This window comes from Stegostoma tigrinum, chromosome 1 (assembly GCF_030684315.1).
Source record: "Stegostoma tigrinum isolate sSteTig4 chromosome 1, sSteTig4.hap1, whole genome shotgun sequence".
Lineage (NCBI taxonomy): Eukaryota > Metazoa > Chordata > Chondrichthyes > Orectolobiformes > Stegostomatidae > Stegostoma > Stegostoma tigrinum.
In genome coordinates, this window is record NC_081354.1 from 82161755 (window position 1) to 82182386 (window position 20632).

At 42.6% G+C, this 20632-nt stretch overlaps 1 protein-coding gene across 2 annotated transcripts in view; it reads left to right on the forward strand.

The window, feature by feature from the left end:
* cc2d2a (coiled-coil and C2 domain containing 2A) overlaps positions 1–20632 on the forward strand; it is a 190756-nt gene that overhangs the window by 77032 nt on the left and 93092 nt on the right. For both annotated transcript variants that reach the window (XM_059646681.1, XM_059646684.1), the window contains exons 14-15: positions 6762–6971; positions 10296–10396. In XM_059646681.1, the coding sequence (XP_059502664.1) occupies positions 6762–6971; positions 10296–10396 (311 nt within the window). The remainder of the gene's footprint in view (positions 1–6761; positions 6972–10295; positions 10397–20632) is intronic.

Below are 20632 nucleotides of genomic sequence, written 5' to 3' on the forward strand. Positions count from 1 at the left end.
CCACCCAGCCCACCTAAACAGACAACTTAACATGGTCAATCCACCTAGCCTGCAAGTCTTTGGACTGTGGGAGGAAACCGGAGCACCTGGAAGAAACTCTCGCAGACACGGGGAGAATGTGCAAACTCCACACAGACAGTCACCCAAGGGTGGAATCGAACCCGGGTCTCTGGTGCTATGATGCAGCAGTGCTAACCACTGAACCACAGTGCTGCCCCATGTTGGTGAGAATGAGGCATTGTTGATATCATGTATTTGGAGAAATCTCAAGTCTGCTGTATGAAATTTGCACTCTGACAAAATACTTCAGCAAAGTTATATGTAGAGCTGCATACAAGATGTCCAAGTTCTTTAAGGACCGCCACTTTCCCCCCACAGTGATCGAGAACGCCCTTGACCGTGTCTCCCGTATTTCCCGCAACACATCCCTCACACCCCGCCCCCGCCACAACCGCCCCAAGAGGATCCCCCTCGTTCTCACACACCACCCTACCAACCTCCGGATACAACGCATTATCCTCCGACACTTCCGCCATTTACAATCCGACCCCACCACCCAAGACATTTGTCCATCCCCTCCCCTGTCAGCTTTCCGGAGAGACCACTCTCTCCGTGACTCCCTTGTTCGCTCCACACTGCCCTCCAACCCCACCACACCCGGCACCTTCCCCTGCAACCGCAGGAAATGCTACACTTGTCCCCACACCTCTTCCCTCACCCCTATCCCAGGCCCCAAGATGACTTTCCATATTAAGTAGATGTTCACCTGCACATCTGCCAATGTGGTATACTGCATCCATTGTACCCGGTGCGGCTTCCTCTACATTGGGGAAACCAAGCGGAGGCTTGGGGACCGCTTTGCAGAACACCTCCGCTCAGTTCGCAACAAACAACTGCAAACCATTTCCACTCCCCCTCCCATTCTCTAGATGACATGTCCATCATGGGCCTCCTGCAGTGCCACAATGATGCCACCCGAAGGTTGCAGGAACAGCAACTCATATTCCGCCTGGGAACCCTGCAGCCATATGGTATCAATGTGGACTTCACCAGTTTCAAAATCTCCCCTTCCCCTACTGCATCCCTAAACCAGCCCAGTTCGTTCCCTCCCCCCACTGCACCACACAACCAGCCCAGCTCTTCCCCCCCACCCACTCCATCCCAAAACCAGTCCAACCTGTCTCTGCCTCCCTAACCGGTTCTTCCTCTCACCCATCCCTTCCTCCCACCCCAAGCCGCACCCCCAGCTACCTACTAACCTCATCCCACCTCCTTGACCTGTCCGTCTTCCCTGGACTGACCTATCCCCTCCCTACCTCCCCACCTACACTCTCTCCACCTATCTTCTTTACTCTCCATCTTCGATCCGCCTCCCCCTCTCTCCCTATTTATTCCAGTTCCCTCTCCCCATCCCCCTCTCTGATGAAGGGTCTAGGCCCGAAACGTCAGCTTTTGTGCTCCTGAGATGCTGCTTGGCCTGCTGTGTTCATCCAGCCTCACATTTTATTAACAAGCTCAATACTGTTGGCTTCTTCATTTTTGGATGCGATGGACCGACACAGATATTTGTTATTGCAAAGTGATGGGATAATTAGAGGAACATAAGCTTGCATCTAAAGTTTTCGTATTCCCTGGCTCCTTCAAGCTATAATGCTGAATGATATCAGATTCATTTTCAGAAAACCATGCCCGTCACTCTAAAGTAGGGAAAAGCAGAGATGGCACCAGTTACAATTGGAAATCTCTGATTGTTTAAAAGGCCCACCTACATTAGGGTGAAGTTACAATTATTCATTAAATTTCTTGGATCTGAATTTACTTTGAAGTTGGCCAGGTCTCTTGCCGTAACTTTGGCCGGAAATTGGTGGAACTCCCAAAGAAGCAACATACAACAGCTCAGAATGAATGGCTCACATTTCTTTGGGCGTTTCATCAGTCTCCCAACAAAGTTATTGTACGTTCATATGCAGCAATTAAATTTATTTTGTGATTAAACAGCAATGCTGAGTGAAATTAACTAAGACTGTGGGTTTTCAAATGATTTTGGTTGAAAAAGCCCTTTTCAAATGGATTTTTACTCCTATGGCTACCTTTGATGAAGTATTTGATCTTTCAATTTAACATCGGTATTAGGTAAACATTTAAAAAATATTAACCTTAGTTAAAAGTAGTTGGCACTTGAAAAAAAAAGTTAATAAATGAAAGTCTGATAAATTTGTTCAAGGGAGATTATATTCTGCTAACTTGATAAGACTATTTAATGAAGTGACAAAGGTGGTATGCTTGATATATTGACTTTCAAAGGATATTTGACAGAGTACCATACAATACAATTAGCAGTAGCGTTGGAGCCCCTGGACATAAAGTGCAATGGCTGTTTGAATAGAATACTAATAGCCAGAAGCAAGATGTATGCTGAAATGGTTTTCTATCCTGGAATGAGGTGTTCTGTTGGGTACTGTAATGACCATTGCTGGGACCATTGCTCCTTTGCTACATATTATCATGTTTACTTGGAGACGCTGAGCAATGGATAAAGCTTCCCCATTTTCAGTTGAAGCATTTTGCCAAGTGAGGTTCATGGCTCGAGCTACTTTTCTCACAATCACCCACTCTTCACCTGATTAATTATTCAGCCCTTTTGGGAATGGCTCAGCAGGAGAGGCTGACGTGCTCACCACTGCTGGGACCTTCTGCTGTCTGTGTCACTACTGCTGTATTTAAACCTCAGCTTCAGCCGACATCAAAAATTGTATGCCTGGAACTGGCCCTCTCGTTGTGGTACATGAACCTCTACATTCAGGAGATGGTCCAAAAGAAAGTATAGCAGCCTTTTTGCTGCTTTGTGGAAGAGGTCTGGAGATGCTGATGGACAGGGTGGTGGAGAGGAGGGCTTTCCCCAATAGTGCTGATTGCTAGAGGAGGACGTGCTGAGTAACACACCCAGCCTGGACACACATAGCAGTCTAGATCGGTGCTGTGTCTGAACTGAAGCAGGCTGCCCAGCAGTGCAGGAGGAACGGCAATGATCTCTGCGTTCCACAAGGATAGGTGTCACCATCTTTTGTCCAATACCTCACCCTTCAAGAGGGGCAGCTATTTACTCATGATTGCCACTGCAGACGTTCTCTGCCACCAAGGCTCATGAACCATAACTCTCACTCTGACGGACATCATATCCAATCAACAGCTCTCACCTACCTGATCCTCCTAAAGTACTGACCTTTCCTGCCATCTGCGCTTCCTGTGCACTCACAGAGGACGCCTCACAATCTCACCTGGTCCTGTTTCACCACTAATTGTTTTCCTACCCACTTCCGTAATATTTAATATTTCCCTTTGTCACATTGCAAGAGAAAATGGCTGACAGGCCCAGGACAGACAGAACATTGGCAGCCATCAGGGTCCTCACTCCTTACAAGGAGAAAATACTGGAGGTAGGTGAAGAAATGCACAGTCATTTGTAGAGTCAGGGAAGCTCCATGATCAAGCAAACCATAAAATTTTGTTGTGCAGTGCTGTGCACTACCAGTACAAACTTATTTTTACTCTACACAAGGTTTTACCTCTCTTCGACAACTAATTCCTTCTCTTCTCTAATGCAGGCACTAGTAGCACCCAGTGATCTTCCATGAGGCTGGTGCCACTTCCAACTCCATTTTTGAGGAGGAAGCTAGTGGGGTTCACAGAAACACCAACAAGGTTTTCATCTTAAGCCATCACTGGGTTCTGTATCTCGCTCAAGTTCAGGACCACAGTTTGGAGGGCATATCACTGATATGAATCTGCAGTTCGCCGAGGAACAAATGCCCCAGGTCTCTGACGTTCAGAACTGTCAGAAACCAGACATCTGCTAAAATTGATGTCATGGTCAGAATGCATAGTTGGTCACAGGAACAGCATCGGGTTAGTCGTAGGCAGTCAGTAAGCTGGATCAAAGGAAAGATGAGACCACCAAGTTTTAAGCACTGTGCGGGCTCTGGCATGTGTGGGTCTGGTTGGCACTATCGGTGGGGTGGCAATCACCATAAGAGATATGTCAAACACACTTAGTGTCTACCAGATATGTGCATGGACCTGCACTCCATGCTAGCCACGGGTGCTCCGGATCAATGGCAAGGTGATGTGGGAATGAGTGATGTTGACCTCACTCTAGGTGTCCCTTCCCCTAAGGGACACAATGTTGTGCCAAAAAGGATGACAGCCTCTTACAAAAATATCCCACCCCCAACAAGCAGCTTCTTGGGATACTCTGGAAATGCCCAGACCCTTCATCGTCCCCATCTGAACTCCTAAAATCTTCAGAAATTCAGGTAAAGAACAATAAGCTTTTGATTGGCTCCTTGTTCCTATAAATGACACAGTTTGGTGATTATAACCTGGGACGTATTTAATCGAAGCCTGTGTGGTATTTAAAAGAGTTGAAGAAAATAATGGTGAGATCGGTGCTTAATTGGGTCTCAATCATTGTCCTCACATCCTTACCCCATGGATCTTCGATTGCTTTGTGGCTTTCTGGAGGCTGTGCTGGAGTTTGCTGTTATTGCTGGGCTTTCTGCCAAAATTGTAGTTGTTGGCTTTGGAATTAAAGCAAGGCCACAAGGACTCCATTCCCAGCAATCTCCATGTGCGATCTATGAAAAGAAGTTTTCTGAGGAATTTCAGAAACCAAATCAATTTTGTTGAAGGAACTCTTGGGTCCTCACATCCACCACAGTGAAGCTTCACATTCATCACTCACAGTGTGACATGAAGACTTCCCAAAGTGGTCAATATCATGCCTCGATTAGGAAATCTGAGATGAGTCATCTCACCCTTAATTACATTGCACACCAAAGTCTACATGCTACTTTGAGCAAGTAAAGTTTTCTTTGGAAGCCACCATTACAGCTCCCACCCCAGGAAAATGCTGCATTTCACACCACAGGTCATATTCTTGCATATACTTATAGATCACTGTGCAAATGTGGGAGCTGCAGACTGTTGTCTTCCAATGTTAGGTATGCATTGAGTTTCTGTAATGAAAAGCTCAATGAAACATTAAGCATATGTGTATCTTAATGCTTGCTAAGTTGACATGACACGGAGCAGTTTGTGTGCACAGAGTAATGCCTGAGTCAATAATTCTTGATACACATTCTTGGACAATGGGAAGAGCCACAGATTATGTCATTGTTGGTCAAAAATTCATTGTAAGTCAGTTATTCCAGGATTAGACAACTTTCAGGTTGTGTGTTATGGTTCTTTGTGCTTCATTGGACAATTGACCTGTCTGCTTGAAAGTAGAGTCAGCTTGGTAAGACATTTCAAAAGTAGATTAGCTCACCCACAAGCTCTGGATTCATTATAATGACTTCAATGTTAACACGACCTTTCTCTCCCTGCCCTCCAGTTTTCAGTTCCCAAATAGTTCTAAGCTTCTAGCCTTATTTAATCATGAATCACCAATATACAGAGTTGTTCTAGCAGTGAATAAAGCCACTTAGGTCATTGTGCCTATATCGGCTAACCTAATGAGCAGTTCACCAACAGGCATTCCCCCAACTTCTCCCCATGTCCTGCTCAGTCTTCCTTTTTTGGTAATGACCTAACTGAATCTGCCTCAACCATAGTATCTGGCAGCACATCCTAGCTCTTAACCAATCATGCATGAAATGTTTCTCATCATGTCACCATTGCTTCTTTTGCCAGCTACCATAAGTCAGTGCCTCCTCACATTCAGCCTCAAACTGTTTTGTGTTGTTAACATTGAGTAGTTGCAGAGGAAGGATGGATATGCATCTGAAGTAAGGAAAGTTCCCCACCTTCCCCATTTTTATATATTCGTTTTAGCTGGAGTGCAGTGTACCAGTCCCAGAAGCCTTCTGTGGTGTCAGTAGAATTATTAGTTTTCACTTTTTAGCCGAGGCTTTGAGTGTTATAGCGTGGTATGGAAATGGGAGATATCAGACATTTGATCCTGTCATCATTTGCTCAATCGTATTTTCCGATGGGGGCCCAAAGACCACAGTTAAAACAAGGAATATGGACTGTTGTTTCGCCATACATCTTCATTCATTCAGGGATGCAGTTGTTGATTGTCGTCTTGCTGTTCTGTTCCTCTTGTTGCAATGTCCTCGCTTGTCTGAATTAGCTGATGTAGCTCAATGCCACATTAGTCAGTGGACTTACCCACAGAAACATCAAGGAAGCTGGTAAAGACCATTTGCTGTGACAATTTTGTTACAGTGCACTTCCTATTTGAAAAATTGTAATGTAAAAAGGCAATCATGTGACATGAGTGTTGCTGGCAAGGCTGCCATTTATTGACTAGGCCGTTAAGAAAAGTCAATAATATATTTAGTGAAAAGCAAAGAAGTTAATCTAGATCCTTTTGTAGCACCAATTACCACATTCCAGGAACAAAAGAACATGCCCTTTATCTTTTTTTGTGTCCCATCCAAGTTTCTCTCCCATCTAATTAGTTACTTGTAATGTAAAGCCAGCACTAATTCCTTGTGGTCTTAGTTTTGTTGATAGTACAATGTTCAGATCGTTATAACTCCCTGTGAGTGAAATTGATTAAATATGCCGTTTTTGGATGACCTAATTTCCTGGCTACAATAACTGAGAAGCCATTTATTTGGAAGAATTGACACTATGCAGCTAACACACTTAAGCTTGAAGTGCAAAGCAACAGTTATATTTTCTAGGAAAACGAGATTGTGTATTTGTGAAAGACTCCCTAACTTTTACAGATTCTGTTTATGTTGTAATTGCAGGCTGAGAAGCCCATGGAAAATAATCGATACATTGCTGGCTCAATGGAACTCCAGGGACATTTTCAGCTGGACATCGATATTGCAGGCATAGTATTCACACACCACCCCATGTTTAGCCGTGAGCATGTGTTGGCAGCCAAATTAGCCCAGCTGTATGACCAGTACCTATTTCGCCACCAGAAAAATCTTGCCGGCCTTTACTCTGACAAGGTATGAGACTGAAGTGTGAGGATATGACCATATAACCCCAAATGTCGTGTAAGCTGTTAGAGCCAGGAGTGAAAGACCCTAGCAGATGAAGATTTCAAATGTGTTTGCTAACCTCCATTGTCTGTCTTAAATGGATGACATCTTAATTTTAAACTGTTCCCTCTATTAATAGATTTCCCCACAAGAGGAAACTTCTTTCCCACAAGTATCCTGTAAAGACTCTTAAGGGTCTTGTTATCTTTCAATCAAAGTCACCTCTTACTTTTGTAACTCCAGCTGATATAAACCTAGTCAGTCCAACCTTTCCTCATAAAACAGCCTGACGTTCCAGGCATTAGTCTGTTAAACTTTCTCTGAACTGCTTCCAACCTGTTTAATCCATTCCTTAAATAAGAGAATCCATACTGTACACAGTACTCCAGATGTGTGCTCATCAACACACCATTTAACCAAAGCATAACCTTATTGTTTTGATTTCAATTCCTCTTGCAATAAATGACAACATTCTGTTAGGTTTCCTGATCATTTGCCACATCTGCATGTGATTCGGGCAATAGGACATCCAGATCCCTCTGCATCTCAGAACTCTGGAGTAATTCATCATTAGATGAAATGCGTCTTTTATATTTTTCTGTCAAAATGGACAATTTCACACTTTCCGGCATAATACTCCATTTGCTAGACCTTTCGCCGCATGAATAATTACTTATATCCCTTTGTAACCTTCTAATGCCCTGCCTATTTTTATGTCATCAGCAAGTTTAGTAACTGTACCTTTTTACCATCCATTAAAGTATCCACTTGTGCCTACCGTTTCCGAACCATGCCACTATTTTATCCCCTTATACCCCAATAACTTTTGCCGTGGTGCTTTCTGCAAATCTGAGTACAGTACCTAGACAGGTTCCTTTTAGTCCACAGGACATGTTATTTCTTGCAAGAACTTTAATAAATGCATTAAATTTGATGTTCCTTATAGTAATCTTGTTGATTCTGCCTGATTATCTTGAAATTGCAATTAATAACAGCTTCTAACGTTTTCCCTACAATAGCTGTTAAGCTAAGTGGTCTTTAGTATTCTGCTCTCCCGTGCTTTTTGAATAAAGGAGTTACACACCCTACTTTATAATTTAATGAAATCTTCCCCAAATATAAGGCGTTTTGGAAAATTAAATCTACTGCATTAGCTGTCCCAGTAGCCACTTACTTTAAGACCCTAGGGTCAAGTTCATCAGGACCAGTTGATTTGTAAGCTCACAGGCCCAACAGTTTGTCTGGCACTATTTCCCTAGTAATGTTCTAGAGTTCCTCCCACCTTTCCATTTCCCGATTTACGATTATTTCTGTTATTACTTGTATTCCCTTGAGTGAAGACTGATGCTATATACATGTTGAATTCCTCTGTCATCTCCCTATTTTTCATTATTAATTCCACAGGCTCACTTTGTGTAGGACCAGTGTTCACCTTGTTAATTCCAAAAATATATAGAAATTCTTACAATCTGTTTTTATATTTGTAGCCAAAATTCACTCTCATACTCCAATTTTTCCATCCTCGTATTCTTCGCAGTTTTTCTTTCTATTCTGTCCAAACATCTGACCTACCATCTTTACATGACTGTGTATCATTTCTTTAAATCTGATTGTATCTTTAATTTTTTAAAATTATCTACAGATGGTAGGTCTGCGACAAAAACAGAAATCTTCAGTGAAACTCCGCAGGTCTGGCTGTATGTGGGGGAAGAAAGCAGAGTTAACGTTTTGAGTCCAGTGACTCTTTTTCAGAACATCTTCCCACAGATGTCTTTGTTTCAGACCTCCAGCATGCGCAGTTTTATTTTGTAATGTGGATGTTGTGTTGGACTTTTTTCTTTCTATTTAGAATTTATCTATTCTGTGCATTCCGAAATATTGTCTTAAATACCTGTTGCTTTATCTCTGTTGACCGAGGGAACCAAGCTTACCAATTCCCTTTAGCCTGCTCTGCTTCTATCCCCTCATAACTGCCTTATTTAAAATTTAAAATACCAGTCTGGGATTTACTTCTGTCCCTTCAAACCGAATGTAAAATTCAGTAATTTAGTTGCTGCTACCTGAAGGTGCTTTCATGATGAAATCATCCATTAATCCTACCTCATTGAATAAAACCTGTTCTAATATAGTCTGCTCGCTGATTGGCTCCAGAGCATACCGTTATAAGAAACTAACTGAAAACATGCTATGAACTCTTCTAGGTTACCTTTGTCCATCTGATTTTTCTCATCTGTATGAAGATTAAAATCCCACATGATTATTGCTGAAACTTTATGACATGTTTCCATTATTTATTTCTTTATTCTCCACCGTACCATGTTACCACTATTAGGAGGTCTGCACGTTACTCCCACGTGTGTTTTCTTGACTTTTGTAATTTCTCATTTTTACTCAAATCACCTCTGCATCCTGATCTTAGGTCATCTTCTATGCTGAACAAGAATGACTATTTATTATGAGTAATTAGACTTTAGCTACAGGTAGACAGTTATGAACCATTGGCATATAACATAACTAATTGAAATTCTAATTCTCGTTATGAATGCCCACTTACACACAGACAAACAAACAGACTGGAAAGGTAGGTAATAGGCAGAAGGAAGAAACAAGAAAGACAGATCAATAGATTTTGTTCCCAGGTTCTGTTGCTGCGATGATCTTTATGACTGTTCTGCTGGCCAGAACGTTGCTTCAGCCATCTCTCTCTAGATGCTGTCACTAGCTGTTGAGACACAAAGTTGCAGTTCAGTTATTAAAAAGTCAGTGACTTATCAGTTAAAAGTCATAACTTGCGACACTTTTGCAGGAAAGATAAACTGATTTACTTCAGGTTTGAAGATAATTTTGATTGCAGAAAACAGACAGACCTGCGCTGAGAATGAACTGAATATTTCTCTCTAAGTTAATCCCAGCTCCAAGATGCTCACATGAGAATCAGTCTCATGATTGTTGGCAGACACAATGTCTTTGTCATCAACAACTGATCACTAGTCCATAAGCCACACAACATCTTGTTCCCAATCAGGGCTGCATTTTTAACACTCCCTTAGCTCAAAATTTTCTCCAACTCGGGTTCTGACAGCTGCATAGTTAAACAGTTGTTTATGCAGTGTCAGGTTACTTGCTTTCAAAACGTACAACTAATTTTTGATTTTTTTTTAAAACAGAGGTTTCTCATTTCATTTCATTTTTATTAGTTTCTTGTCCTTGGAGTATGAAACAAATCAAATCTACTTAACTGGTATGAAAAGTTTATTCAAGTGACTATTCTGCTGTGGTTTGTGTTTCCAGTTGTGTGCTCTAAGGAATGCAGTGAAGAGCATTACTGATTATCAGAATGTGCACATCTCAGCGACACAGCGAAGACTTGTGGAATATAAATCTGAGATCAGGTGGGCAGATATGGTTGTGTTCAATGTTAATCAATTTTAATTCACTAATGACTCATCATTCTTATATGCTCTCATTCTTTTAAGTGCTGAAGATGGGTCAGTGGACTTAAAATGTTAACTTTGCTTTCTCTCCACAGATGCTAAATTTTTCCAGCAATTTCCACTTTTGGTTCTCATATTCTGCTGGTTTTACTGACATATACAGAAAAGAAGAATATTCTTATTCATTAGTCTTAACAAAACATAGCCAGTATGAGTTTAAAGCAAATTTTAAAATTGTGTTAAAAGAAGGAAACTATACCTTTGTATCTGACCTGACCTTTACTCTTGACAGTGCTTATCCTATTGATACACAGCCTTCACTTGTTGCAACATGTATTGTCATTTATAATTATTTTTCAGAGATCTGACATTGTGGTGTTTTCCAACTGTTCAAAATTTATATCTTTATAAAAGTTGCTTTTTACTGAAAGGGCAGGAGCTCGGTGGAGAGATTCCTTTCTCCATAACTTTTCTGCATGTAAACTGTTGACTTGCTACTCATTCTGGACTGTTGTTATGAGGAGTACTAAACGAATATTGTGTAGGTTTGGCAGTGAGAACCATTGTGAACATGCGGCAGTGAAATGCAGCAGCAGGTCAACAGAGCTAGTGCTGTGGCATACGCAGTACAAATGGCTCAATTTTTCCAAGCTATGTTACGGTTCAGGTGAAATTGCCTTGTCCAAACTTCCCAGGCTAAGGGTTTAGAGCCTGTTAGTTTAGAATTAAAAGTTTTCTTCAGGCTTCTGCAAGATACATTGTGAAAATATAATCTGTTGCTCCATTGTTAACCATTTGGTATTTGTAATCGTTTGGTAGTATGGAACTTGAATATAACTGAAAACAGACACACTTTGTTAAAGTTTGTCATTTGGTACTCTTCGGGTCAATTCAAAAGAAATATGCAAGTAAAGTGAAAGCCACATTTGCGATGTATGGGAGGAGAATCTATTTTATTTATAAACTTGTTGTCATGAAAAATGTACCAGTTAATGGTGATCACAGTTAACTACCAAACTTCTGTTTAAATTTTAGATCAGACAAGTTAAATCTGATTGGTCAAAGCATTGCTCGAAAATAAAGTTAATGAGAAAACAGATGTCATCTGTTTTGTGAAGATAAAACAGGGGTAATGTGTGTACATGTTCTTTCTGATTGCAAAGAACAGAGTCCTGTGTATTAACCCATGTAGTTTTCAGTACATATATCTGCACCATTTTGTAAGCTTGAGTGACAGTCCTAAATTGGTTGTCAGCATAATGCATGGCTCATTTGGGATTATTTAGCAAACGTGGCTGATCACATTTAATATTGGATGTCCCTGTGGATTTTGCGAGCACAGGCTGGATTGCTAGACAGCTACCTTGCTAGTTGTGATCTTTTGATATGATTTACTAGTCTTGGGGATAAATGTCTTACAGTCATGGCGCTACACCGACACTGAACCTTGTATACTGGATTACTGGTTTGTGTGTTAGGCAGAATATCCTTTTGGCTTGGTAGTAGCTGTTGTTAGTAACATTACTACACTTATGTTTTTATACATGTTTCTATACATATATTTGACATTTGTGTATTTCCAGTTAATGTGACAAGTATGTTAGTGTAGTGTGTGTGTGTAGTGGTTAGTCTGCTTGTCTCTTGCTTTCAGCTGTCAGTGCTTGATAGCTGTGTAACCAAAGCCAAAAGATAGTGCAAAGATAACCAAATAGTGCATAAACCTATCCTCATCGGTACCATGTCCCTTCATTAGTAAGCTCTATTTAGTGCCTCCTCATGGTGACACTGATGAACTGGATATCGAAGAGTTCAACCTAAAAATCACGGCCTCTGGCTGGGCCTTCAGGCGTGCATTATATAGACCCAACAGTGTGTCGTGTCATCATGGTGCCCAAAGCCAGACTCCCTGCATAAAGTAAACAGCCTTACTGCCATGTTAGTGACTTAGGAGAGAATAAGGTCAAGGAAGTAATTCCTGACAGAGTGGAGTCTTCTGGTCCGTAATCTGTCATCTGCCAGACAGCTTTCCTGAATCTCCTGTAGAAGAGCTAGTTCCAAATAATGCTGATTTAAACCTTGCATTTTAGCTAATATTAGTGATGCCAAAATCGGGGGAAGTGTGTTCCAGATGTTTGCACGCCTTGTAGTGTTTATCCTATTTATTCAAGCCTGTACTCCTACAGCTGAGTGGGCCTGGTAGAACCTAAACTGAACATCAGTGAGCTGGTTATTGTTGAGCAAGTTCTGCATGATAGCAATGTCAAGTATACTTTGATGCCAATGTTTTTGTTGTTCTGGGACAGCTTGGCTAGGGACATGGCAAATTCTGAAATGCATGTCGTCACTGTTAGGACCTGTAGCTTTTGCAGTATCCATTGCCTCCAACCATTTCTTGTTATCACTGGCTGAAAACTGGCATCTGTGATGCTAGGGATCTCTGGAGGAGGCATCATGGTGATTTTTGTACAACAAGCTGGGACATAAGGACCTTGCATCCTGACCTTACTTGCTGCTGGTATTTGATGCATACAAGATAGACGTGATGGATGAAGACATTAGATATCTGAATGGGGACAGTACTGTGCTGCAAGAAACTAGACTCAAGGTGATCCCTTAAAGAGAAATGCTACACTGTCTTCTGACAGGGAAAAGCTTGAAGTAATACACAAACAGCAAAAAGCAATTTACACATGATTGAACATCCCCACTGAAGGCTCCAACAATTTCTTACTGTTTGTTTGTCAACAATTGTGGAACCAAGTAACTACATGTGGATCTCTGTATGTGACATTCAGCTCCACCAACTGTCAAGGTTTAATTCAGTGACGTACTTGAGATTGTCATCAGCGGGAAACCTAGCACCAAGTGTCTCTAACTTTGAAAGGGATTTGAATACTGCACAGGTTGGCCAACAGGCATTGGGCACCAAGAAATTGGTAAAATAAATAACAAAGGATAACAGAAGCACTACATTTGCTGTGCCCTCCAATTTGATGCTCCAGAGGGTTTCCTAGATATTTTACAGAATCACAGAATCCCTACAGTGCAGAAAAAGGCCATTCAGCAATGAGTCTACACCAATCCTTGGAAGAGCATCCAACCCAGACCCACTCCGTAATCCACATTTCCCATGGGCAATCCACCTAACCTCCACATCTTTGGACTGTGAGAGGAAACCAGAAACCACACAGGGAGAATGTGCAACATCCATCAGACAGTCACCCAAGATCAGAATTGAACTTGTGTCCCTGGCATTGTGAGGCAATAATGCCAATCATGGTGCTGACATGTCCCCCCCCCCCCCCACCCACCCTGCCGACCCAACCCACAGTGAGATGACTGCTGCTGGAAACAGCTTGATCATATCATCATCAGATGTACCACCTTCAACAGAGTCATCTTCACTCAACTGTTATAATGCCAACTCTGACATTGACCATTTCTTGTTGTGTGGTGAGATCAGGTTTCAGCAAAGAAACTACCACTCGGAGAATAAATGTCATCCTCAGATCAATGCTTGTTATAACACTGGTGCAGATAGGACCAGAAGCTCCTCAGAAACTGCAGTCAGACTGTTTTGGGCTGCAACTTCCAGAACTAGAATGAATCACCTGTACATCATCTATAAACGTGCACTTACTTCATATGAGAAAAGAGATTAGAGGAATGTGGACTAGTTTGGGGCCTATTATATTAAAATAGAGCTCAATACTGGAGAGGAGAGTCCTCATGGATCACAGCAGGCCACTAGCAAACCAAGTCCAGATGCTCTAACAGCTGCTAGAATTGTATCTCAGCAGAATACTCAGCTCTGTTGTAAGTAGGACTGATTGAAAGCAACATACTGTCTGCTGCTGAATCCCTATATGCTGGAGGGATTTATGAAGAAGTCAGGAAAGCAACAGGACGAGCAACAATTACCCCCCCCCCCCCCCCGCCCCCCGCTTTGGAATATGAAGACAGGGGTGATCATCACCAAAGCAAGCAAGCAGATGAAATGTTGGGTGGAGCGCTATCTTGAATCCTACATAATGGAGATCATTGCCTTAAAGGAAGCTGTCAGTGCCATTCCAGACCTTCCTGCCATGGAGGAGTTAGACAGTGACCCCACCATTATTAAGCTTAACCAGGACATTGACTGGCGTGTCAGTGATAAAGCCCCAGCAAATGAGGGCATTCCAGCTAAAATCAGCAGAAATGGAAAACCAGCAGAGCTGTAGCATCACCATGAACTTTTCTGTCTGCGCTGCAAGGAAAGATTTGTACCTCATGACATGGGATGTAAAAGTAGTCATATTATATAAAAGCAAAGGGAATTGCAGAGACTGTAATAAATAATGTTAAGTTTATTAAGCACTGTAAGGAAGATCTTTTCTCAGTTTGCTCTGACTAGGTTGCACACAGTGGTGTTCCACGTTTACTCTGAGTCTCATTTCAGCTTCAGAGCTGATAGACCAACAACTGGAGAAGCAAATTTCTGCACATGCTGGAATCTGTATTGAAAACAAAAATGCTGGAGATCACAGCGGGTCAGGCAGTATCCATGGACAGAAAACAAGCTAACATTTGGAGTCTCGATGACTCTTCATCAGAACCACGGCTGACATGATTTTCTTACTTTGGCAGTTACAGGGAAAGTGCCACAAACGGCACAATCTTCATAGACCTCACCAGGGCCCTCAACTTTGTCAGCAGAGTCGGACTCTGTAAAATGCTGCGGAAAATCAGATGCGAGCCTGGACTTCTGGGAGCCATTCTTTCTTTTCAAGGGAATGTACTTTGTTCCATCAATTACAATGGAGCGTCATCAGAGGCTTTCACAACAGCAGTGGGGAACGGTTGGAGTCCATTGAGTCTTGGCACCAATTCATCGGCATATTATTCTCCATGCAGATATTGCACACTTTCAGCTACTCATCTGTGGGTGTTTGCCATTAATCAAAACTGATAGCAAGCTGTTCAGCTTGACAGATCTGCACATCAAGACTGAAATGCATAATATCCTAGTGAGTGACTACTTGCTGATGATACCATGCTGGCAGCCTGAAATTCATTTGCAATGGCTTGTGGGTCATTTCTCCTGGGTCTGTGAGGAGTTTGGACTGATAATTGGTGTTGGTCAAAACTATGGGTCAAGGTGTACTGTCCATCCATTTAGCAGGGTTAAAGGGTCTGAGAGGGTGAATACTAGGGAGTGCCTAAAGCAGAAATACTGCGCTGCACGCAGAACCTCATCATTGAGGCTGTTTACTCGCGCATGGAGCTGGTTTGTTTTCATTCAGGCGTTTTGTCACCATGCTAGGTAACCTCTTCAGTGAGGCTTCCGATATACAAGCCCAAACCCATACAGAACAAAACTGGAAGTGACACAACTCACCATAACGGACCAGACAGTATAAATCCCAAGCGGAGTAGAACAACATCGCTTCATCGGGACCTCAGTAATGATGTCACCTTGCATGGTAACGAAACATATGAGAGAAAACAAACCAGCTCGCCTCACCCAAAACCTGAGCTACAAATCTTTGCTAAAACCTTAAACACCTACAGGCGCAACACACCAAATATTGCCTAACAGTGGGAAACCTTCGCCAACCAACTGAGCTCTATCTGCGAACAATTTCACTTTCTACACAAATGCCTCAGGAGCCAGGTACTGCCCCACAGCGTGAAGTACAAATCTCCACTCAACAACCCACAGGCTATAAAATAGCTGAACAGAATGGACACAGAAATCTACAAGGAATGATTAATGATGCCCATAACAGACTCTACAAGTACAAATGGAAAATTTTGCACCAAAAATCGAAGTACCTGAACATTATGGACCAGCAGTGGACTACAACCCTAGAACAGGCCATCGCCGTCAAACAGCACAAGACCAAAACAAAGAAGAGACACAAGCTACAGAGAAACTCACCAACCTGATCCACCACAAAGACAAGGGCAAACAACAAACTGGACATGTGGATAAGAAACCTATCCAGCAGACCACTCACAGAAACTGAGAAAGCTGTCCTATTCCACTGACTGAACTATGACCACAAAGATGCGAACAGAATAGACTTCATGGCCGCTCTGGAAACTGCATTAGAAGTCAACAGATTCATGGACAAAGCACAACAATCCATCCAGCAAACTATAGTCCCCACACTAAGCCATAGGAACGAATGGGACACTCCTGAACACATCAGATAGAAAACACTAGAAAATCTCAAGGAAGTCAAGAACATTATAATCCTACCGGCGGAAAAGGGTCACGTGACTGTCATTATGAACAAACCAGACGACGCTGAGAAAGCACAGGCGCTGCTTGCAGACACAAACACTTACCAACAGGTGGCGATAGACTCAACACCACAGCTTGGTAATAGGATCTCCCAGGTACTTGAAGAGACTAAAGGATGCAGGGCTGGTAACCAAGACGGACTAAATGAGAATGAAACCAGAAAACATAAACACTCACCACTTCTACAGACTTCCTAAAGTATACAAACCAGACATCCCTCTCGGAACCATTGTTTCCCTACTGGGCACATTTTCACACAAACTGTCCAAGGACCTACAACAAAGACTGAAACACCTAGTCAACGTATCACCCTATTCCATCCATTCAACCCAAGAATTCCTCAATGCTTTCTAACATAAAAATCAATGATGACGAGACGATGGTATCCTTTGACGTCACAGCTTCATTCACATCAATTGACATTCAACTGGCCACATTACTCAAGGAAGCAGGAATGCAGACCAGCAACTCCATCGATAATGACAACTCAAACTACTAGACTTGTGCCTGAGCACACACTTTGTCTTTAATGATTAAGCGTACAAACAAATCAATGACACATCCATGGGATTGCCCATCTCGGGCGTCATGCAAAGACTAGAACACACTTCCCTCCCCCTCATTCAACCTAAACTGTGGATTCGGTACGTGGACGACACATTTATTATTAAACACACCAAACTAGAAGAGACCCACCAACTCATCAACAACGTATTTGCTGGGATTAAATTCACGAGAGAAGAAAACAACAATCAGCTTCAAATCTGACGTCCAGAAATGGAGCGACAGGCCGATGGGGAGTTCTACACCTTGGTATACAGGAAGGCAACCCACACTGACCAAATCCTCAACTTCCACAGCAATCTCCCCAGTCTCCAAATAAAGCTGTATTAAACGGGTCACCACTCACTGCAACATGCCAGAACTATGTAGAAAAGAGGAAGAACACCGGTACAAAATCTTTGCTATGAACGATATCCCCCACCAACTTCATCCTGCTGAGTCCTCCAGCAAGAGGACACAGTACACCCTAACATACTGGCCACACTGCCCTACATCAAGAACATATCAGAACTGACAGCAAGACTCCTAAGACCATGAAGAATCATGGTAGCCCACAGCCATGCTATGACAAACACTCACCCAGGATTAAAGATCCCATTCCCAAAACATGCAGAACCAACGTAGTTTATAAAATACCTTCCAACGACTGCCACAAACCTTGCATCGGACTGACAGGAAGAAAACTAGCCATCAGAATACACGAACATCAACTAGCAGCAAAATGACATGACAAACTTCTCCTGATATCAGTACCCTCAGACAATGAAGGTCATCAGTTTAACTGGGACAAGGTAACCATGGTAGCCCAAGCCAAACATAGACACACACGGGAATTTCCAGAGGTATGGTTCTCAACCCATAAGGCAATTGACAAACATGTTGAATTAGACCCGATATACAAACCCATACATAACAGAACCAGAAATGACAGTATTCACCATAATGGCCCAGACAGTATAAATTCCAAACGGACTAGAATAACATTGCTTCATCGGAGGCCTAACTGATGATGTTACCTAGCATGGTGACAAAACGTCTGAATGAAAACAAGCCAGCTCGGTGAGCAAGTCAACAACCTTGCCCACAATCTGAGCTGCAAATCTTTTCAAAAACCTTAAAAGATCCCCATCATGTTTACCCACTTGAATCGCAACAACTCCTGTCTGGATAATGTGCGTCAGATGGATGACAGCAGGCACTGAGATCACGGGACCCAGTGCTACTCCTGGCTCTGTGCCCTGAGCACATCGAGGGCCCCCTCGGGTATCAGCTATTGTGCTGTGTTGACCACCACATCCAAAGGCCAGCAGGTCCCCAATATCCGCCATATTGGAATATGAGACAGGTGGACCAGGAGCTCCTCACTGCTGTCCATTGTGCCTGCAGAGAGGCTGTCAAGAAGAGCATGGGAAAGGCAGGAGACAAAATTAATGACCAGATGCAGGAAAAAAAATCAGTAACCTTGAACCATCACTGGCCATCTGTACCAGCTGTGGAAGAGACTATCATTCATGAATCATCCTGTACAACCAGAAACACAATGTTCAGTTCAGAAATAACATACAGCTTGCATGAAGTAGACCATTTCCTGAGATAAACAGATACCACCAACTATGATACTTGTTCTTGCATGGTGTTACTACAGCTTCCCATTTCGAACAATATGACTCATTTTGTTTGCTATCAGCCACTTGGTGGTGCTATGCACAATAATCATGTTTAGTTTAGCTTGTGAATAATGCAGAAAAGTCAGTGGAATCCGTCACAACAACCAGGTTTACTTGGAGCTGAGATTTGTAGTAGTAATCAGGAAAATGTCAGGCTTTGTTGTCATTTTCTTCTCGAGTGTTCGCATGCAGTTAAACAGGGAAATTGAGGAGTGATTGTCAGGGATTCTGCGCTTTTAGAACATAGAACATAGAACATAGAACAGTACAGCACAGAACAGGCCCTTCAGCCCACAATGTTGTGCCGACCATTGATCCTCATGGATGCACCCTCAAATTTCTGTGACCATATGCATGTCCAGCAGTCTCTTAAATGACCCCAATGACCTTGCTTCCACAACTGCTGCTGGCAACGCATTCCATGCTCTCACAACTCTCTGCGTAAAGAACCTGCCTCTGACATCCCCTCTATACTTTCCACCAACCAGCTTAAAACTATGACCCCTCGTGCTAGCCATTTCTGCCCTGGGAAATAGTCTCTGGCTATCGACTCTATCTATGCCTCTCATTATCTTGTATACCTCAATTAGGTCCCCTCTCCTCCTCCTACGGTGAAATCAATTAGAAATTGCTGAATTAACAGTGTTTAATATGTTTAGTCTCACTGCAAAAATCCTTGGAAAATGTTGCACGCTATTGAATGGAGTGTAATTGGATATTTAACTGCATACTATACTACTGAGGAACATTTATGGCCCTGACAGATTGTTTGTGAAATGTCATGTTCCCATTATGATACTAAAAAATCTGATTTTTTAAAGATGCTCTTTCATAAGTTAGTTTATAATAAAGGCATAAAGATAGCAAATGGGAGGAATACAGTGGTAAAAGCAGAAGTGTAGCTGAGTAGGTGCTGAAAGGGCATGTGTGCATGAAGTCAGGGGACATGGCTCAGAAATGTAATACGCACTTTGGATCTTAACTGGGAGTGGAGAGACCTTGAGTCGGATAATGTTGCCTATAACCAATGATGCCCCAATGGGTGTTGATGAAGGATGGTGAAGGAAGTACCCCCAGTAGATCGTACCTTTTTCAGTTCTTGGATTTGGTGGTGACAACGTGACAGCAGCATTCCCCCAACCCATTCAGGGTGTACTCACATTCCTAACCATATACACCAACCGGTTCCGGAATTGACGTTACGGACATGTTTGAGATCTGGACCAGCAAAAGGCAAGTTGGGGTAATTCTGAAGGCGAATAGAAAGGGAGTGATCCTCCATCCACCTGCACTGCTGAGTTACCATGGCTGCTGGGTCTGTCCGGGGCAGCTCAAAGTTTGTCACTCTTGTTGCAGATCTGTCTTTTACAAGAACCTCAAGCAGGAAGGCCACTTGGCAAAGGTTTGCAAGCAAACTAGGTGCTGTGACTGATGTGGTGGGACAGACCCGTCTCCAAAAGCTGCCAAAATGCTGCTGCAGCAAGCAGCAAAAAGTAAGGAGCAACATGCGCATATGAATGTAAGTGTGACCAGAACTAATCAGACCTGCAACTATCCACCCACCAAGCCTTCCACCAAACCAATCGGATCAAAGGAGGAGTCTACAGTGGGGGAACAGTCTAAATCCTGCCCCTTTGTAAGAAACCACTGATAACATCAGGGAGCTCTTTAATT